The sequence below is a fragment of the Ursus americanus genome, chromosome 17, assembly GCF_024610735.1.
Source record: "Ursus americanus isolate L20-20 chromosome 17, mUrsAme1.1.p, whole genome shotgun sequence".
NCBI classification, from domain to species: Eukaryota; Metazoa; Chordata; class Mammalia; order Carnivora; family Ursidae; genus Ursus; species Ursus americanus.
This window is the reverse complement of record NC_142143.1, coordinates 21,241,916-21,260,480: the sequence shown is the minus strand read 5'-3', so window position 1 is coordinate 21,260,480 and position 18,565 is coordinate 21,241,916. Positions and strand designations below refer to the sequence as shown.

Sequence of the window (18,565 nt, the reverse complement as noted above, 5' to 3'; positions counted from 1 at the left end):
TACTATGTATCTAAGTGGATGGTGAATGGCATTGATTGGATCCAAAGTCCCCCTCTCTGGGATTTTATGAGGCCCATTCAGAATGAGCCAGGTTGAGAACACCACCAATTCCATGTTCTGAGTCCATCTGTTGGCAAAAATGTAATGCAAACAGCTTTATAAGTGCTATTTTCAATGAAATATCACAGAACAGCTTGTCCCAATGATATTTCTAAAGCTTGCCTGCAAACCGCCTACTGGGAAATCCAGCTGAAAGAGAAGAGGGAAGAGAAAGAAACCCATACATACAAGTGAGAGAAATTGAAAAAAAGAACCAAAGGTAGAGGGAGACAAGCTAGAGGAAAGCTAGCACTGGAGAAAAATAAGGAGCAATGAGAGGTGCAATATTAAACACAGACAAAATTAGCTGGAAACCATAAGGAATAGAGAATTTAAAGAAATTATCAAAACAACTTGGGTTGGAAGATAGAGAAGTGATCACAAATAATGTGGCATGTCCAGAGAAGTGAAGACAAAAGGAGCAGGAAAACCCAGAAAACCTGTAATAGCTCAGTAATTGGAACATAATTATTAAAATGTGAGAGGAAAATGATGTGAAATAGCCATTTTTCCAAGTTTCACTTGTTTTTTTCATGTAATATACAAATTCATTATTCCAAAAATAGTACAGATTTCAATGTGTATCATTAACTCCAAGGAAGGAAACATCCTCCTCTAAGTCCCTTCTTTTAACCTAAAAATGTATTTGCATATCATAAAATAGTCCAGTTGTTGCAATATAAGCAGTATACATGCAATGATTTAAAAACAAAATACACTACGGCAGATGATGTCATTCTGGGCACTTACCTGGGGTCGAATAACTTTTACAATATTTTTGAGGGCAGTGTCAGGGGATGGAGGTGAGCAGTCAGGTGTTGGACCTGTCGAGCTGTTTCTATGGTTACTACTTCCTGGAGCAGTAATTGCTACCTCAGATGCATTATCTGTGAATAAAAATAGAACTGCCATAAACCTGATCACTCAGTTTACCTTTTAAGACTTGAAATTACTTTAGTGAACCCGAATTGAGTTTTCAACTTAAAACTGGTATCAATTACAAGATCATAATGAGGAACATGCACAGCAGTATGTTTTAAAGATAATGTTTGTTGAATGCATTGCTTTCCTTTGGAATGGTAAATATCATACCCTGTAGTATTATTCCAAGAAGAAAGAGTATTATTATACAATTCATAATGATAGATCTCCCAACACAGCTATTAAGACTGCCATTATTATACAAACGGCCAAAACTTCAGCTTAATTAAAAAGAATATGATTTTTTATATGAATGAGCTAAGTTTTCTCATAATCTTTCAAATGGGTATTGATCTTTATTAAAGTGGAAATTTTGTATCTCCCTGAGTCATAAAACCCAAATTCCAGTCTCCTCAAAGCACCCTCAAATTATTGAGAGGCATCCCAGTGAATTAACCTGAGACAAAACTGACATCTGTGCACAATAGTTTTACAATGTAGACACAAAACTATCACACTCAGATAAACACATCTTCCTATACGGTCAAACTAAGTGAATGAAATTTCAAAAATCTCTCCCTTATGTTTAGTATTGAGGGTCAGAGGAGGAATAAAGTGATGACTTTAAAATCAGCAACATGCATAAAACTCCAATTTGTCCCTCCATTTCATTCATTCAACCATACATCTAAAAACATTTATTTAGGGGCAACTATATGTCAGGGACTATGTTATGTTCTAAGGAGAAATTAAAAAGAACCTTCAGGCAGAGGGTAGAGGATAGGGAAGGATGAATAGGTGGAGCACAGAGGATTTGTAGGGCAGTAAAACTATTCTGTATGATACAATAGTGGTAGATACATGTCACTATACATTTGTCCAAACCCATAGAATGTACAGCATCAAGAGTGAACCCTAGCATCGTTTATATGGACATTGGATGATAATGGTGGGTCAATGTAGGTTCACTGTTTGTAACAAATGTACCACTATGGTGGGTAATGTTGATAGTGGGGAAATCTGTGCCTGTGTGGGGCAGGGTACAAGAGAAACCTCTATACCTTCTGCTTGATTTTTCTGGAAACCTAAAGGTGCTTTTAAAAAGAAAGTTTAATAAAATTTTAAAAAAATCCATGCCCATAAGAAGTATACAATCAAATGTGACATCAGACATGTAGACAAAGTATAATGCAATATAATTTGAGATTTGATAACAGATAAAGGAAGCATGATGAAACAGCAAGAGGAGGAGCAATCATCAGGCCGTGGCTAGGAAAGAAGAGGGCTGTGAAAGCCTTCATTTTCAGGCAAGAAAGCTGGGATGGAGCCTAAAACATAAGGAAGGGTGTGGAGGTGAAAAGAGCAAAGCTGTTATTTTACGTTAGGAAAAAGTTGGAGATAAGTTTAAATAAGTGCAAGGAAGTTTTATTTGTATATAAGTTTATACTTAATTCTGTAGGCAATGAGAAATATTGAAGATATTTAAGCAAGAAGTAACATAGTAATAATAATAGCTAATGTTTATTGAATTCCAGTGAAATAATGTTAGAGACTCTGTTCTCATTATCTATTCTCTGTTTTGTAGTTTTCATTGTTGTCTCTCTGTGTTGCATTCTGAATAGCTTTTTTATACTCACTTTTCCAGTTTATTGGCTCGCTCTTTAGCAGTGTCTAGTCTACTATCAAATAATTTTTATAATTTCACTTATATGTCACAGTTCTAAAATTTCTAATTGGTTCTCTTTCAAATATACAATGTCATCATTTGGCACTTTTCAGTTTCTTAAAAATTTCAAGCTTGCTTTTATTTAGTAGAAACTAGCAAGCACAGTTTTTGGGTTTTTTTATATTTGTGCTTGATAATTCCAGTATCTGAAGTCTTCATGGATCTGTTTCTGTGTCTCTGACTCTCACTCATGGTATTTTGTTCCATTACTTTTCTCATTTTCAGTTTTATGCTACTTGTTACTCAACTTTTATTAGCACAAGATACACAACATTAAATTTAATTCTTTGTATTTTAGTAAATGTTAATTCAATAAAGTATTCAAACTTATATTCTAATACCAGACGCTGAAATCTGTGGAAAACTTGCCTGCTCAATGTTAGACAATTTACTTAATCTCTCTGGACATCAGTTTTCTTAACTTTAAAATGAGAATGATTAATAACTGTCTAAAAGAAAGTTATTGTTTATGTGTACAGATAAAATGAGAGAATATACATGAAAAGTTATCTAGCATGTTATCAGATACATAATATGGGTTTTATTTTTCCCTATCAAACCAAATATCCTCAGAATTAAAATAAAACACAGAAGAGGAAAGAAAATCCAGAGGGAAAAGCAAAAATAAATAAATAAATAAACAAACAAACAATAATGCTTTGCAGATGATACGTCTACAATAAAGACTGTGCATACTTGGGTAGAATTTGAGACCAGTATCTTTTAGTGATTAACACAAATTGGTAGAGACAGAATTTAATTCCAAGAATAAGAGATGATCCCTTGAAGAATGATTCACTGCAGGGTAGCCTGTTGACTACCTTTGCGTTAAAGTCAGAAAAACTGAGGGGTACTTTATGCAGACTGTAAGGCAAAAGCTTTTTGAATGTTACTTATAAGTAATTTAATACATAGTACAAGACAGTGGGTAATCAAGTACTAAATTATTTAGAAAATATTATAACGTCTCCATCTTCTGCATCCATGATCTGTACCATTACACTGGTAATTTGATTTTATACTACCTTGCATTGTTCATTATCTCTTCCAGACTAGGTTATATTTTTGCAGACATTTATATTTCCCTTATCCCCTCCATAGCTCTTAGCTCAATGCCTTTAAAAATACTAAATGAAATAAAGTGAATAAAGCAAAACCTGTATGTCAGTGGCAACCATCAAAAATGCCCTTAATTACGTAGAGAAAGGTGATCTGGTTTTTGTAATTCCATGGTCTCTTTTGGAGAAAATCCAAATGAGAAGCATATTTTAAATATCCTTTATTATATTATTTATGAAAATGCCAATTATCCAGTGGAATTTACAAAATGACAGCCTGTGTTCAAGACAGTTTTACATGGTCAACCTACATTTTACACCTGCAGCTACAAAACATTGCTGATGAAAAGGAAATGAGGTGTGTAAAAACTGCTCAGAGAAAATTACTAAATATACTTGCAATTTCAGATTGAAATGAGACTTATCTTCTAGTCAGCTTCTCTTACTACACATTAGATTATGCATTATGACTGTCCATTTCCTCTAGAATAACAAGCTAAGAAAAAAAATCTTCTAGCTTACTTGAGCTTTTAAAAGAAAAGTATTCTATGAATACAAAATAACTCATATGCAACGTTATAGAGTAGAACTTTAACATCATTCACTAGCATGTACTGAGCAGCTAAAGTGCACCAGAGACCATTCTAATTGCTATGTAGCTGACAAATAGAACTGAGATTACTTCTGTCTGGAGACTCAAGAAAAGTGTCATGGCAGAGGTGGTGACTAAGCAGGTCTCTGACAGATTAGTAAAATTCATACATGAAGAAATGAGTAGGAAGGACATTCCAAAAGCTGGAAGTATGATCAGCAAAAGGCAGAGAGATGGAAAAGAATTAGGCACATTTGTGGAATAAAGAAGAGTTTGGTTTGAATAGGATATTCATGGAGGAAATACCAATAAATGAAGGGATGATAAACAACAAACCTGAGCTTTGAAATCAGACAAACCTAACCTGAAATCCTGCCATTTTTTTTAAAACTGAAGTAGAGCTGATATACAATATCCTATCAGTTTCAGGTATACATTGAAGCAGTTCAATATTTCTACATATTATGAGATGATCCTCACAGTAAGTCTAGTTCCAAACTGTCACCATCCATTGCTATCAATTCAACTGTAGACACTTGAGTTACTTCCTTATCTTGGCTATTGTAAATAATGCTACAGTGAACAAAGGAGTGCATATATTTTCATTTTCTTTGTACAAATATCCTGAAGTGGAACTGCTAGATTGCATGATAGTTCTATTTTTAATTTTTTGAGGAACCTCCCTACTGTTTTCCACAGTGGCTGCACCAATTGACATTCCCACAGCAGTGCACAAGATTTCCCTTTATTCCACATCTTTGCAACACTTGTTATTGTTTGTCTTTTTAATAATAGCCAATCTAACTGGTGTGATATGAGTATCGCTACTCCAGCTTTCTTTTTGTTTCCATTTGCATGAAAATACCTTTTTCCGTGTCTTCACTTCAGCCTGTGTGTGCCTTTAGATCTGAAGTGATTTCTTATAGGCAGCAAATAGATGGGTCTTGTTTGTTTGTTTGAATCATTCAGCCACCCTATGTCTTTTGATTGGAGCATTTAGTCCATTTACATTTTAAGTATTTATTGATAGGTGTGCACTTATTGCCATTTTGTTAATTGTTTTCTGTTTTTGTAGTTCTTTTCTGTTCCCTTCTTTTCTTGGTCTCTTTCCTTGTGGTTTGGTGTTTAATATTATTTTTGGGTTTCTTTCTCTTTATTTATTTTTTTTTGTGTGTGTGTATCTATTGTAGATTTTGGTTTGTAGCTACCATAATGTATCTGAGTGTGTGTGTGTATATACATAAAATGGAAGTAACAGAATCAGGTATATCAGTTGTTACACTAAATATGTATAGAAAGAAGTATCCCCCAACAAAAACAGAGATGGCTGCAATTGAGATGTCAGCTGGGTCTGTGGTTTCATCTGAGATTTGACTGGGGGCTTCACTCACATCATTGTTGGCAGCACTGGATTTTCATGAACTGTTGGACTGAGAGCCTTAGTTTCTCACTGGTTGTTGACTAGAAGCTTCCCTCAGTTCCTTGCCATGTGGGTCTCTCCACAGAGGCTCGCAATGGGACAGTGGTTTCTATCAGAGTGAGTAAGCCAGAAAGCAAAAGAAAGCTAGCAAGAGGGAAGCCAGAGCTTTTTTGCAACCTGATCTTGGAAATGACACCTATTATTTTTGCCATATTCCATTTGCTAGAAGCAAGTCACTAGGTCCAGACCATAGACGAAGGGAAGGGATTACACAAGGGCATAGATACGAGAAGGTGGGATAATTGGGAGTTTTCTTAGAGATTTAATATCACAGTTGTTCAGGAAAAAGCTACTCTCAATCTACTGATGGCAACAGAAATGGACACAGCCATTTTGAAAAGCAACATCGTTAAGATCAGTGCCTCTTGATAGCACAGACGACTTACCTTGGTTTGCTAGGTTCTTTCTCAGTTTTAAACCTGGAAGTCCTACATCCTGGGAACCCCTTCAGTCCTGGGGCTTGGTTAGTCACCCTACTCTGGAGCCAGGCTGTGGGCTTTAAATCATGACTCCACACTTACTAGCAATGAGAACTTGGGTAAGTTACTTAATTTCTCTGTGCCTCAGTTTCCTTATCTGTAAAATAAAAATAATAATAGCATGTTTGTGGAAACTAAATGAGATAATACATGTAAAGTGCTTAAAGCAATGTATGGCACATAAAAAGTGCCCAGTGATATTAAATATATTAAAATATACATATCCTTTCACTAGGCTATGCACACAATTATTGTCCAAACTGGGACACTTTTGATAGTGAAAGGGAGTGCTAGTAACAATTATGCCAGGTCAACAAGCATACAAGGCAATATTCAGGGAAGGTAAGATACATGATCCTTACATGTGATTCACTTTGAAATTTATATCATAGCACTTTCATATAAGATAAGTGCACAGTAATCGTTGCTGCTCTTTTGTTAACAGTGGAAAAATAATGCAAAATGAAGTGAACGCTCATCAATAGAGGTGGAATAAATCATGATACATAATACCATCAAATATTATGCAACCTTTAAAAGAATGAATTATAGTGATACCAAATGACTTGTAGGAAGTCCTTTGAAATACTGTTGAATGATATAAATAATATGTAGGAAATATATATGGCTTTCCTTTTCATTAAACAAAAGGTTTACACTCAGAGGCAAATACCGAAGTTTGAACTTCAGGATTCCTGAGCTTTCATGGGCCTGTTGCAAGGTGCTGCGAGGGTCCCTGGAAATGTCCTTGTAAATTTTATAAAAAGTAAAATATTTTACTTGCAATAAGTTAAGATCTCTTCAAATTTCTTCTAACTCTAATTTCCTTGCTATCATAGTTCTCTTTGGTTTTGGTGGTATTCAAATGGCTGCAGATATTTTTGGAATCTGGATAAGGAGAGGATGAGTTTTGGATACATTTAGTTTGGGTTTAGTGGGACATATTTGCAAGGCTAAAGTCACTTCCTTATATAGTCCAGATGTTAAAATGGCTTCTAGAAATTCTCCTACCACCTCTTGTGCCAACTCACCTGGTGTGTGACTATAAGGTTTAGAGCACTACTATGATATAAGTGATATTGTGATAAGAGTGTGGCCTAGAAATATTTGATATGTACAAAAGTTCATGGAAAGTTCTTCCAATCTTATAGCTTAGATATGAAAGGGGTTTTATCAAATTTGACAACAATCCTAAAAAATTAGTATGGAAGTACCAATAAGAGATTATGAAGCTGAAAGGAAATTTTCTACAAACAAATTAAAAAGCCACTAATATCAACCATGCTAGAGAAAAGACTGAATTACTTTATTTCTCTACACTAGCATTGTCTAAGAGAAATATAATGTGAGTCACATATGTAATTTTAAATTTGCTAGTAGCCACATTTAAAAAAAATTTTAAATAAAATTAATTTTAATAATATATCATTTAACTCATTTTCTCCAAAATATTATCATTTCAATTACTAATAAAATATTTTACATTTCTTTTTTTTTTAATGATTTTTTATTATATTATGTTAGTCACCATACAGTACATCCCCGGTTTCCGATGTAAGTCTCGATGATTCATTAGTTGTGTATAACACCCAGTGCACCATGCAATACGTGCCCTCCTTACATTTCTTTTTGTGTACTAAGTCTTCATAATCTGAAGTATAATTTACACATTCATCATGTGAATTCAGGCAGTAAACTTTCATTGGAAATACATGATCTGTATTTAAATTTTGTAAAATTACAGTTGGAAAAGTAGATTTGATATAAACAAAGTTGTTCTAAACATACTTAAAAGTTTTCAAATAACTGAATTGAGTAGCAAAAAATTATTTTCCTTTAGTATTTGCATCCACATTGACAAAATTGTTTCATTGCTTTTAGAAGAATTGATTTAATTTCAACATACACTAATTTCAGCTTCAAAATCATGTCTACCGAAGTTAAGTTCCCTGACTCAGTATTATTAGTAGAAGAGTCAAAGGGTATTGCATAAATTTAAATTATAAGTTTGGATCCTGCTAAAATGTTTTAAAATGTTTTGTGGGATATTTAATTCTAATTCTAATTTTAAGCAAATAATTTTCATTGATTCTTTTCACTATTGAGAACAAACTTCTTACCAAATTTACTGTGCAATTGCTGAATGTACCTCTTATTTTCCACTTTATTGTCTTTAAAAAATTTTTTTGGATAATAAACATCTTTTTCAGTTTGCTCTGCCATGGCAAATTACAATTACCATCATCATGAAATTTGTCATATACCATATTCCCATCTCTCTTTTTTTTCGTTACTGTTTCGCTCATTGTGTGCAAGGTGGAAAAGGTGATGAGGTCAAGGGGAATGGGGAAAGCCTGGTAATTTTAAGAAGATCCCAGCCCTTCCTTGGTCCACCAAAACTGCATGTTAGCCCTCTAAAACTGTATAACTGCATGGGGAAGACCTGCAAGTTTCTCCAGTTAATTAACAACAGCAAAAAGGACAGTCTTGCTCACAGACAACTACAATCCCAATGAATGGATTAAAAAATAATAATAGTAAAGTTGCGAACTAGTAGGTATGGCATGATTCTACTTTGGTAAAAAGAAATAAAACCCATATGTATATACATATACGTGTTTTGCTTGCATGCTAAAGGATATATACTGAGCTGTTAGCATTTTTTAAATGAAGGTGGGTGAGGAAGTAGGTACAATTTGGTCAGGCAAAATGGGGGACATGATTAGTATTCCCCTTATAAAATTATGCATTGTATTATAGGTTTTAATTCAGAACTACAGACAAATATATTTGTCATATATAAGCCACCCAGTATAGAAAAAATTTTTCAAAAATAGTATGATGTGTTATTATTGATTGTTAATTCGTAATTTCATTACATTATAACCTGAGATTGGGATCTGATTATCTGATATGTTAAGACTGCCTCTGTGATCTAGTAAGTAGTCAGTTTTTCTAAGTGCTTTATTTATGTGTGTGAAAAGATTATATGTATTCTCTATTGATGGGTACACAGTTCTAGATATGTCTATTAAATCATGATTGTTAGTTGCATTATTCAACAAAGTATATTCTTACATTATGTTTTCTTAATTTTTCTTCATTATTCAAAGCATATTCTTATGTTTATTCAATTTCATTTTCAGTGAAATATGGTATATTAAAATCTTGCAGAGTTTGTCTTTGAATGCCTATTAGTTTTGGCTTTTAATATTTCAAGGCAGTGTTGTATGTGAAAGATGTGTGAAAAATTTTGTGACTTTATACTTCTTGCTATATTATGTTTTAGTCATTAATTGTTATATAGTATCCCTCTTTATCTCTTTTAAAGTTTGTAGCTATCAATTATATTTTGACTGACATTACTACTTAATGCCTTTCTTTAGGCTGGTTTCACTTGATCTTTTGTTTTTTAACCCCATTGTATCATTTTTATTTATGTTTGACTCCTGGAAAAAACGTATAGCATGATTTTTAAAAATTTCATCCAATATGATCATCTTTGTCTTTTATTAATTATTTTCTATTTTGTGGTTTTGGTTTGCCACCCTTATGTTAGCTTCACATCTTTTTTTTTCCAGATTTAGGAACATTTTAATTAATGAAGATTTCTTTATTCTTTTATTTTCCATTACTAGTTTGGAAGAATAAATTGTTTCTAATTTTTACTGGTTTCTCTTAAAATTTTTCCTAGAAATATTTGTAACAAAAAAAAATAACTACCTTTGTCTCTCTAGTTTTTTAAGCCCACTTGACTTATTCTCTGATCATAAACCTCTATCTTCTTTGTTTTTATTGTCTGGAAACTTAACACCCCTAGCTGTACATTTTTAGCAATAGGTCTGACCTCTGGCTCCCATTTGAAGTGGGGCTCTTTTAGATTCCATTACCCTGAAGGATGCAGTCTTCCTATGGATCCTGGCCATTTCTGGGCTCAGTCACCAGGTGGACTGTCATTTAGGTTCCAATTTCTATTTTGTGTTTCTGATCCAACTGAGGATAGGATATCTTCTTTCTTTCTTACTTTCTTTCTTTCTTTCTTTTTTTAGCACAGCTAGAATTTATAATTTTCTCATTTCATATTTTATCCCTCATCATTGTCTTTGATGCACTGGAAAACAGGGGGAAGGATCACTTTAAAATAAACCTGACAGACCTTGCCGAGTTGACAGGTCACGCTATACTTTCATAATCAGAAAAATGTAACTGATTTAAAAAATAAAAATAATACAAGTCTATATATACACACCAAATGTTCATTCACATTTGTATAAATGTTATACACTACAAAAAAAAAAAAAAACAAAAAAAACCAGAAAGAAATAAACCAGAATGTTAACATTAGTTACCCTGATAGGTAAGATTCAGTAAAATATTTTACTTTTACTTATTTTACTTTTCATATATTTGAACAAACTTAATAAAATAATTTATTCAATTTTATAATGAGAACTTACTATAATAAGTTCTATGTAAGTATATGGTGATAAACTTATTTTTAAGAGGCTACTAGAAGAAAAAATAAGCATTATATTAGCAACAATATTAAAAATTATTGTGCTATTCTAAAAAATAAGAGCATCAATATAATAGGTTTCCCTAAGGGAAACTATTAAAAGATTTAAAATGAGTTCATAGGTTCAGAAAGACTTCTGTGTTGCTATGTTTCAGAATTTAGACAAATCTCTCCTTTCCACATTTGGTTAGAGTAATCAAAGTATGCTTCTGTTGAAATGATGATCCAGGATCCTCATACTTCCCTGTGACTTAATGTCTGCTTACTTTTAAATTTTCTAAGGAAAGAAATGCTAGCCAGTTCACTGCTCTTGACTTGTTTATAGCCAGTTTTTAGCATTCTATTATTCTCTTTTCATTTCCTCTATTCACAGGAAAGAGGCATAGAAGACACTAGATGACTATTCAGTAGTGATTTCAGTGATTCTATAGGAAATGAAAGGCATAGAAAAACCTATGTGCTTAAATGGCACCTACAGTTCTTTCTCTGGGTTCTGCGCATAAATAGCAGAATAGAATATCCCACAGAGAACAAATGTAGCCAAGTTTGGCAGTAAAATATATAATTCTGGATGCAGTAATGGTCTATTTGAGCCCTACTGACTCAATAGCTACCTAGAATGCGTTAAGCTTTTATTTTGCAATGTATTGTAGATAAAACCTCTCCTATTACTTTATGTCTAAGGTCTTCTTTTTCTTTGTGTCTCATACACCTAGGGCCTGGAAAATAGTAAGTCTTCAATCAATAGCTGAGGAACAAATGAATGAATCAATGATCTCATTAAAAAAGTTCTAAACAGTAGGATGGAACACTGAAGGAAGAGTTATGAATAATACACAGAGTCACGGCAACTTCTCAATGACAGATTTGCTTTTGAATTATCATCTCTTTTTACAAACTACTCATCTATTTTGACTTAGTTTCCTCAACTGCAATAGAAGATGATGATAAATGTGATGAAATAAGAGATCTAGAAATGGTTTGTGCATTAATTCTTGGTGGAGTTTAAGTAATGAAAATACTTGTAATTCTCTATTTTTTTGAACTACTCAACCTAGTCTATTAATTCTCCAAAATAATACTTAAGAATAAGCTATTTTTGTCTTTTCATTTTTTATAAATCACCTATGAGATACCAACGAAAAAACAGTCTATTGTGAGTTTTTTAATGTGTATATTCTAATAGAAATTTAAATGTAATACATTGGATATAATCTAGAATAAAATATAGTAATGTAAAATAGTTACTTTCTAAATGTACAATGTGACTGTAGTTGGGTGTTAGTTGATTTTGCTAATGTAACTTAATTAAGAGTGTAGGAGTACCTAAAGAGAGAACTAGCAGTTTTAGTGTAATATTACATTAATAATACAACATCTATGGAAAAGAATATAAAATGAATTAGTAAGCTTGCCAGTTGATGTATCTGACATGTCTAGACAGTGTAGGGAGAAAAAAAGGTTAAATGTGAGACTACAAGCATTATGCAAGAATTCTTTAAGATTATATTTTCAGCATAATGTTATTTCCAACTTAGTGCTGTATGTAGCAACTGCTAAACAGAATAAAATTAATAAGAGTGAGTCCATGAAATAACAACTTAATCATTAGAATGGACTGAAATTACACGACTGTAAATTCCCATGAGCTATGATTTGCTTCTATTAGGAGCACTGAGAATAACTCTTGTCAGGTGTTCAACCAGTACACCAAACAAGATAATCTAAATTAAAATATTCTGAAGTATAAGCAAAAATGGAGGTTAAAACTTGTATTTTTAATGGACAAAGGCTTATTGCAGGAGAAGTTTCAGTATTTTAGAGATAGTACCTATCCTTAGCCTATTCAACTTTCTTTCTTCAAAGAGGGAGACCACCTGCACATTTAACACTAATTAGGTAAAGGCAAATTGTTTTGACATGATCTATTTTAACTTTCTAGATGACTAAGTTATTTTTAATTATTTTCTAATTATAAAAGCAATATGTGTTTATTGTAGAAAATTTGGACAATAAAAAGTATGAAGAAGAAAACAGAAATAACATGTAATCTTAGCATCCAGAGATAGTATATACAATTAATATAATATCTTTCAGGTCTTTTTTTCCCATGCACATCTACATAATAATAATTTCAACTAAATGTGTATCAAATGGTGAATATACATTCATTCATTCAATAGATATTTATTGAGTGGCAACTACATGCCATTATGAAAATTTGAATAATTAGATACTATCTGAAAACATTAATGATTATAGATAAGTTTATTCTTTGAATTTATCATTATTACTTAATTATTCACTTGTTTTCACTTTTGGTTGTCTCCAATACATCCACTTATTTTAAATTGATTAGAACATCCTCTAGTACTACTTCACAAATGGGCATGATATAGATTTATCACAAAACACTAAACAAGTTTCTAACTCTGCCTATTTTGTTCAAAAGGAAAAATTCAAGATTTATTCTGGCAAATTCAATAGAATATCAAAATTGCATGATTAGGTAATTAAGAAATTAATTCATGAACTGTGAATGTGGTTAAGAATATGGTATCCAGACCTGAATATCCTGTATTCAAATTCCAGAGCTGCCATTATCTAGAATCTCTAAACTTTTCTGTGACTTGTTTCCCTTATCTGTAAAATGGGAATGATAATAGTAGCTACTTCATATATATTTGCTTAAGATTAAACAAATTAAGATGTACAAAATATTCAATAACATTAGCTATTATTTTTTTATTAATATTTATTGAGTATCTTTTATGTGGCAGTGATTTTGCTAGAAGCTCTGATTACAGTGATAAACAAATAGGCAAGATTTTGAACTTTATCAGATAAAAAACCAAAACAGATATTAAAATTAATAACCTCAAAATAACTATATGATTGCAATCAAAGTAAGGGCTATAGAAGAAAGTAAAATTAGAAGGTGCTAAAGAGAAGAAAACAGAGGCCTCCATTTACTTAGTCTGGGGCATGGGTGTGTGTGTGGGTGCCCACAAAGGGATTTCCCCTGAGGAAGAATACATGTTGTCTACTTGAGGGAAAGAGAAGGAAAAGGGACAGTAGGAGCAGACATTGGTTTAGGCATGTGAAGCCCACAGGTAGGAAGGAGCTTGCCCATGTTACAGAACTAAAAGGAACTAAAGATGGCCAGTGTGGATGGTAGAAACTGATGAAAGATGAGGCTAAAAATGAAAAAAAAAAAAAAGAACGAATGAAGGAAGAAAGAAAGAAAGAAAGAAAGAAAGAAAGAAAGAAAGAAAGAGAAGGAAAGCAAAGAGAGAAAGAGAAAGAAAGGAAGAAAGAGAGGACGTCATTCAGGGTGTTTTGAACCTTATTAGGGATTTGGGTCATTTTTCTAAGAACAATGACAAGTCACTAAAAGGTTTTAACCAGAGGAGTGATACAAACAGATTTGTGATTTCTAAGATTATTTTGGCTGCAAAGTAAACAATAAATTCAAGGAAGGAAAATAAGACGATTAATATTTTATTATTAAAATAATCTCTAAGAGTGGTTGGTAATAGAGAAACAGGGAGATTGGAGGTTTAATTAGGGATAGAGCATAAGTTATAGAATTAACTTCATCCTAACACCTATGGCTGTTAAAAAGCATAAGACCTGGTGACTGATTGAATATGAGTCAACGGAAATAGAGATAGCAAGAAAGACACCCAGGTTTCTGCAGTCAGATGAATGATTAACTCATTCACTAACATAAGGAACCTTGCCTAAAGAACAAGTTTGGAGATAAAAATAGTAGGAGTTTAATCTTGGCTATGTTTGGGTTAAGGCACCTTTGAGACATACAAGTGGAGATACTCAGTGGATGGATGGATGGATGGATGGATGGATGGATGGATGGATGGATGGATGGAAAAATGGATAAGGCTGGGTTTGAGAGAAGTGACATGGACTGGAGGGAAAAATTTAGAAGTCATGTTGATAGTAACAGAAACCATACTATGGATGGAATGATTAAGGAAGAGAAAAAAGGTAAAAAGAATAGGACTTTGTCTGAACCTGAGGAACTCCCAACTTTTAAAGCCATATGGAAAAATGTCAGCGGTCAGCAAAGAGAAGGAACAGTGTAATAAGATGAAAACTACCCTTAGACATCAAAGGGAAGAAAAAGTATCAAGATGGAGGTATCACTAACTTATGGGAATGTTCCTGAGAAATGTCCTCTCAATATTGTGATATTAAGGTCATTGGTACCCTTAGGAAGTACATTTGGAAAGAGCAGTGAGGAATGGAAACCTGACTAAAGTAGGCAGAGACTTGGAAGGAAAAAACGAACATACTGAGAATGTGGAGGGATGGACAGAAGCTGAGGAGTGAAAGGAAGTCAGGGGACTTTTTAGTTATTGCTTATTTGTTGCTTTCATTGATTGCTGCTGTTGTTGTTTCTTTCATTTGAAAAAGGCTTAAGCAGACTTAAATGTTAATGTGTATGATCCAGTGGAAGGACAACTAAAAATCGGAAAAGAATGAATGCCTGAAAGGGTCACACTCCTGAGAAGGCACAGGAAAGGAGATTTGTTAGAAGGAACACCACCACCACCACTTTAACAGGAGGTACAGGCAAAAGAAGGGTGCAGGGGAGTTGCATTTGTAGACTTGGTGGAGGACGTCAACACAGATCCATCTGATGGTTCGATTTTCATTATTAATTAGAATATGAGGCCACCTGCTGAGAGTGAGACACAAGGTAGGAAAAAGTACCTGAGTTTTGAGGAGAGTACAGTAGAATGAGAGTGGAATGTGACATGGAGGCCCTGCTTGAATTTGGTAAGCATGAATTTTATTTATTTATTTATTTACTTACTTACTTACCTACTTACATAGAGGGAGACAGCAAGGGGGGGAAGGGGGAGGGAGAGGAAAAGAGAGAATCCTAAGCAGATCCCACACCCAGCGCAGAGCCTGATTTGAGGCTTGATCCCACAACCCTGAAATCGTCACCTGAGCCAAAATCAGGAGCCCAACACTTAACTGACTGAGCCACCCAGGCACCCTGTTGAGCATGAATTTATGAATGTTTACCCCCTTTTTATACATATTATGACATTGTTCTATAGGATACCATAAATGACATCATAAAAAGCCTATACCCCCCTACAACATCACTTCATAAGAGTTCATTATATTTTTAGATAACTTATTATTCTACAGCTCATGTTATCCATATACAGTACACGTAAAATTGATTTGATGGAAAAAGTTTAATTTTCTTTTTGTTTGGAACACTGTTTCCCAAATATAGCAAACTTCCACCAATTTGAGCAAACCAAGATGATTACATTTTCAAATTGGTAAGCTGTCCATATGGGTGAAGGAAGCGGTTAATTTACCAGGATTTCTCTGCAGGTGCTGCTGCCCTAGTTTTCTCTCTTTGCCCCCTCTATTAACCAACACTAGGTCACAAATTTACAATTTATTACTTTAATAAGTGGCTAAGACAGCACTGAACACAGAGCAAATGCCAAATAAATAATTGCTGTTTGATAAAAACGGTTCTTATCAGCAAGGACAGTATTTGTATGTAAAAGAATGCTTCCAAGGGGCTTAAAAATAGTTTGCTCTCTTAAATGAGTTAAACATACCCACAGAAATCATGTTGACACTACCCACTTGCTTAGCAAAGATAAACATTAGTCCGAGTCCAGTCTGAATTATTTTAATTTCAAAATTTTGGCATTAGAATTAAGGAAGCTCCACCATTTCAAAGAATATTTTGGTATAAATAAGTTACAGACTCACCCTCACACTACTACCTATTTCAGGATGTTGGGGGAGGTGTCGTGGGTTGTGGAGGATTATTCACCAGAGGACATTTTCATTTCAGGTTGACCACAGTCCAGTAAGCACATTAGCAAATTGAATAAAGGTGAGCAAGACCCACACTATCCTGGCGTGAAACTACTGACCGTGTCCGTTTTATCAGAGATCATCTATTCTCTTCCATCAGGATTGGAAACAGTCTTCACTGGTGTTGTTATAAATTGCTCATTAATCAAAATGGATTTATTGAGCATCCATAGTGTGCAAAGCCTGCACTAAGTGATTCAAAATAACAGGTTGCCTAGTTACCATAAAATGGAAAAATTCCCCTGTGAAGGTTAAAATTAAATGAAAGGCAGATAAGAAAACATTATCTTTGACGGCATCTGACTATTTCATAGGGCTTTTTCTGCCATTACAGCCATTTTCTCTTAAAGATAATAGTCATTCATTCATTCACTCACTTAATTATTCATTCATTTATGCAATTGAGTCCCCCGCTATGACTATGTAAGATCCTTTGCTTGATGCAGTAAGGGAAACAAACATGATTCAATATTGGCTGCATGAGCATGAGGCTTAGTGAATTTACCAAGCAAGTACTGGACTTCTGCTGATCTTTATTTAATGAGCTTAGTACTAGAGCATTCTTTATTCCATATGAAATCTGTAGTCATTGAGGCATTCATAAAATGCTCCTTGCAAAGAGTATCACTCATTTTCTGGTTGAACTGTAAAATCTTGTTGAATATAGGTTTACTAATAAGTTGCTTTCATATTTAAATTAAACCAGTGACTATGACAGAATTTTTTTTTTCCAGGATGAGATCTACTTTGTACTAGCTTAACTAGTTAATAAATAGAAAAGACCACAGACAGGGAACTAATATGCATACTTAACTGTGATTATCTGTGAAAATGCATATTCTATATTCATGAATGACATTGCCAGTCACAACCAAGACCCTCAAGTGCTTAGTCTCTGAAATGAGCAAGACAGGCAAGGTCTGTCCTCAGAGGCTCAGGATCCTCATTCACCCCTCCCTTCTGTGATCAAATTTGCACACTCAGTTCCAGTCCCTGCAATTACTCCTTAGGGCTATTGTAACAAAGCACTACTACCTGGGTGTCCTAAACAACAGAAATTTATTGTCTCACAGTCTGGAGACTAGAAGTCTGAAATCAAGTTTGGTTTCTTCTGTGGGCCATGAGGGAAGGATCTATTCTGGGCCTCTCTGGCTTGCGAATGGCTATCTTCTTCCTGTGTCTCTTCACATCATCTTTCCTCTTTGCATATCTCTCTCTATGTCTAAATTTCCCCCTTCTTATAAAGACACCGTTATGCTGGATTAGGGCCCACCTAATGACTTCATTTTAACTTGATTACCTCTATAGACTCTATCTCCAAATTCTCCAAGTAAGGTCACATTCTGATGTACTAGTGATTAAAAGTCCAAAAAAGAGGGTGATGGAGTACAATTCAACACATAACAATCCTTGTAAAAACCTAGTCATCCCTTTATCACCTCTCTCTCAATCTCTCCAGGAATGCAATTTCTGTGTGTGTAGAAATCCTCATTTTGTCTGTAAACCTAAGCCATGTGTATTCAGCACAGTTAACCAAAAACTATAAAATGCATTCCCTAAAATATAACTATTAAGTTTCCTTGGCTACTTATTTCCTAAATGGCAGAATTTTCAAAGGGAGAAAGGATAACCTCCACTCTTTTATACCTCTCCTCTTTGTTCACCCTCCCTCTCTTTGCTGGCATTGCCTTTGTACTGGCCACCACCTTTTTTTCTTTTTTTTTTTTCTGAGACTGAACATTGATCTCCTAATTAATCATCCTGTCTCAAGCCTCATCTCTGTCCAATCTATTCTTCATAGTTCTTCCAGA

The 18,565-nt window shown here is 33.9% G+C and overlaps 1 protein-coding gene across 1 annotated transcript in view; it reads right to left on the bottom strand.

Moving 5' to 3' along the window:
• LOC148108643 (ankyrin repeat and sterile alpha motif domain-containing protein 1B-like) overlaps positions 1–18,565 on the bottom strand; it is a 317,341-nt gene that overhangs the window by 184,541 nt on the left and 114,235 nt on the right. The window contains exon 4 of the mRNA XM_087869100.1: positions 850–986. Coding sequence (XP_087725226.1) covers positions 850–986 — 137 coding nt within the window. The remainder of the gene's footprint in view (positions 1–849; positions 987–18,565) is intronic.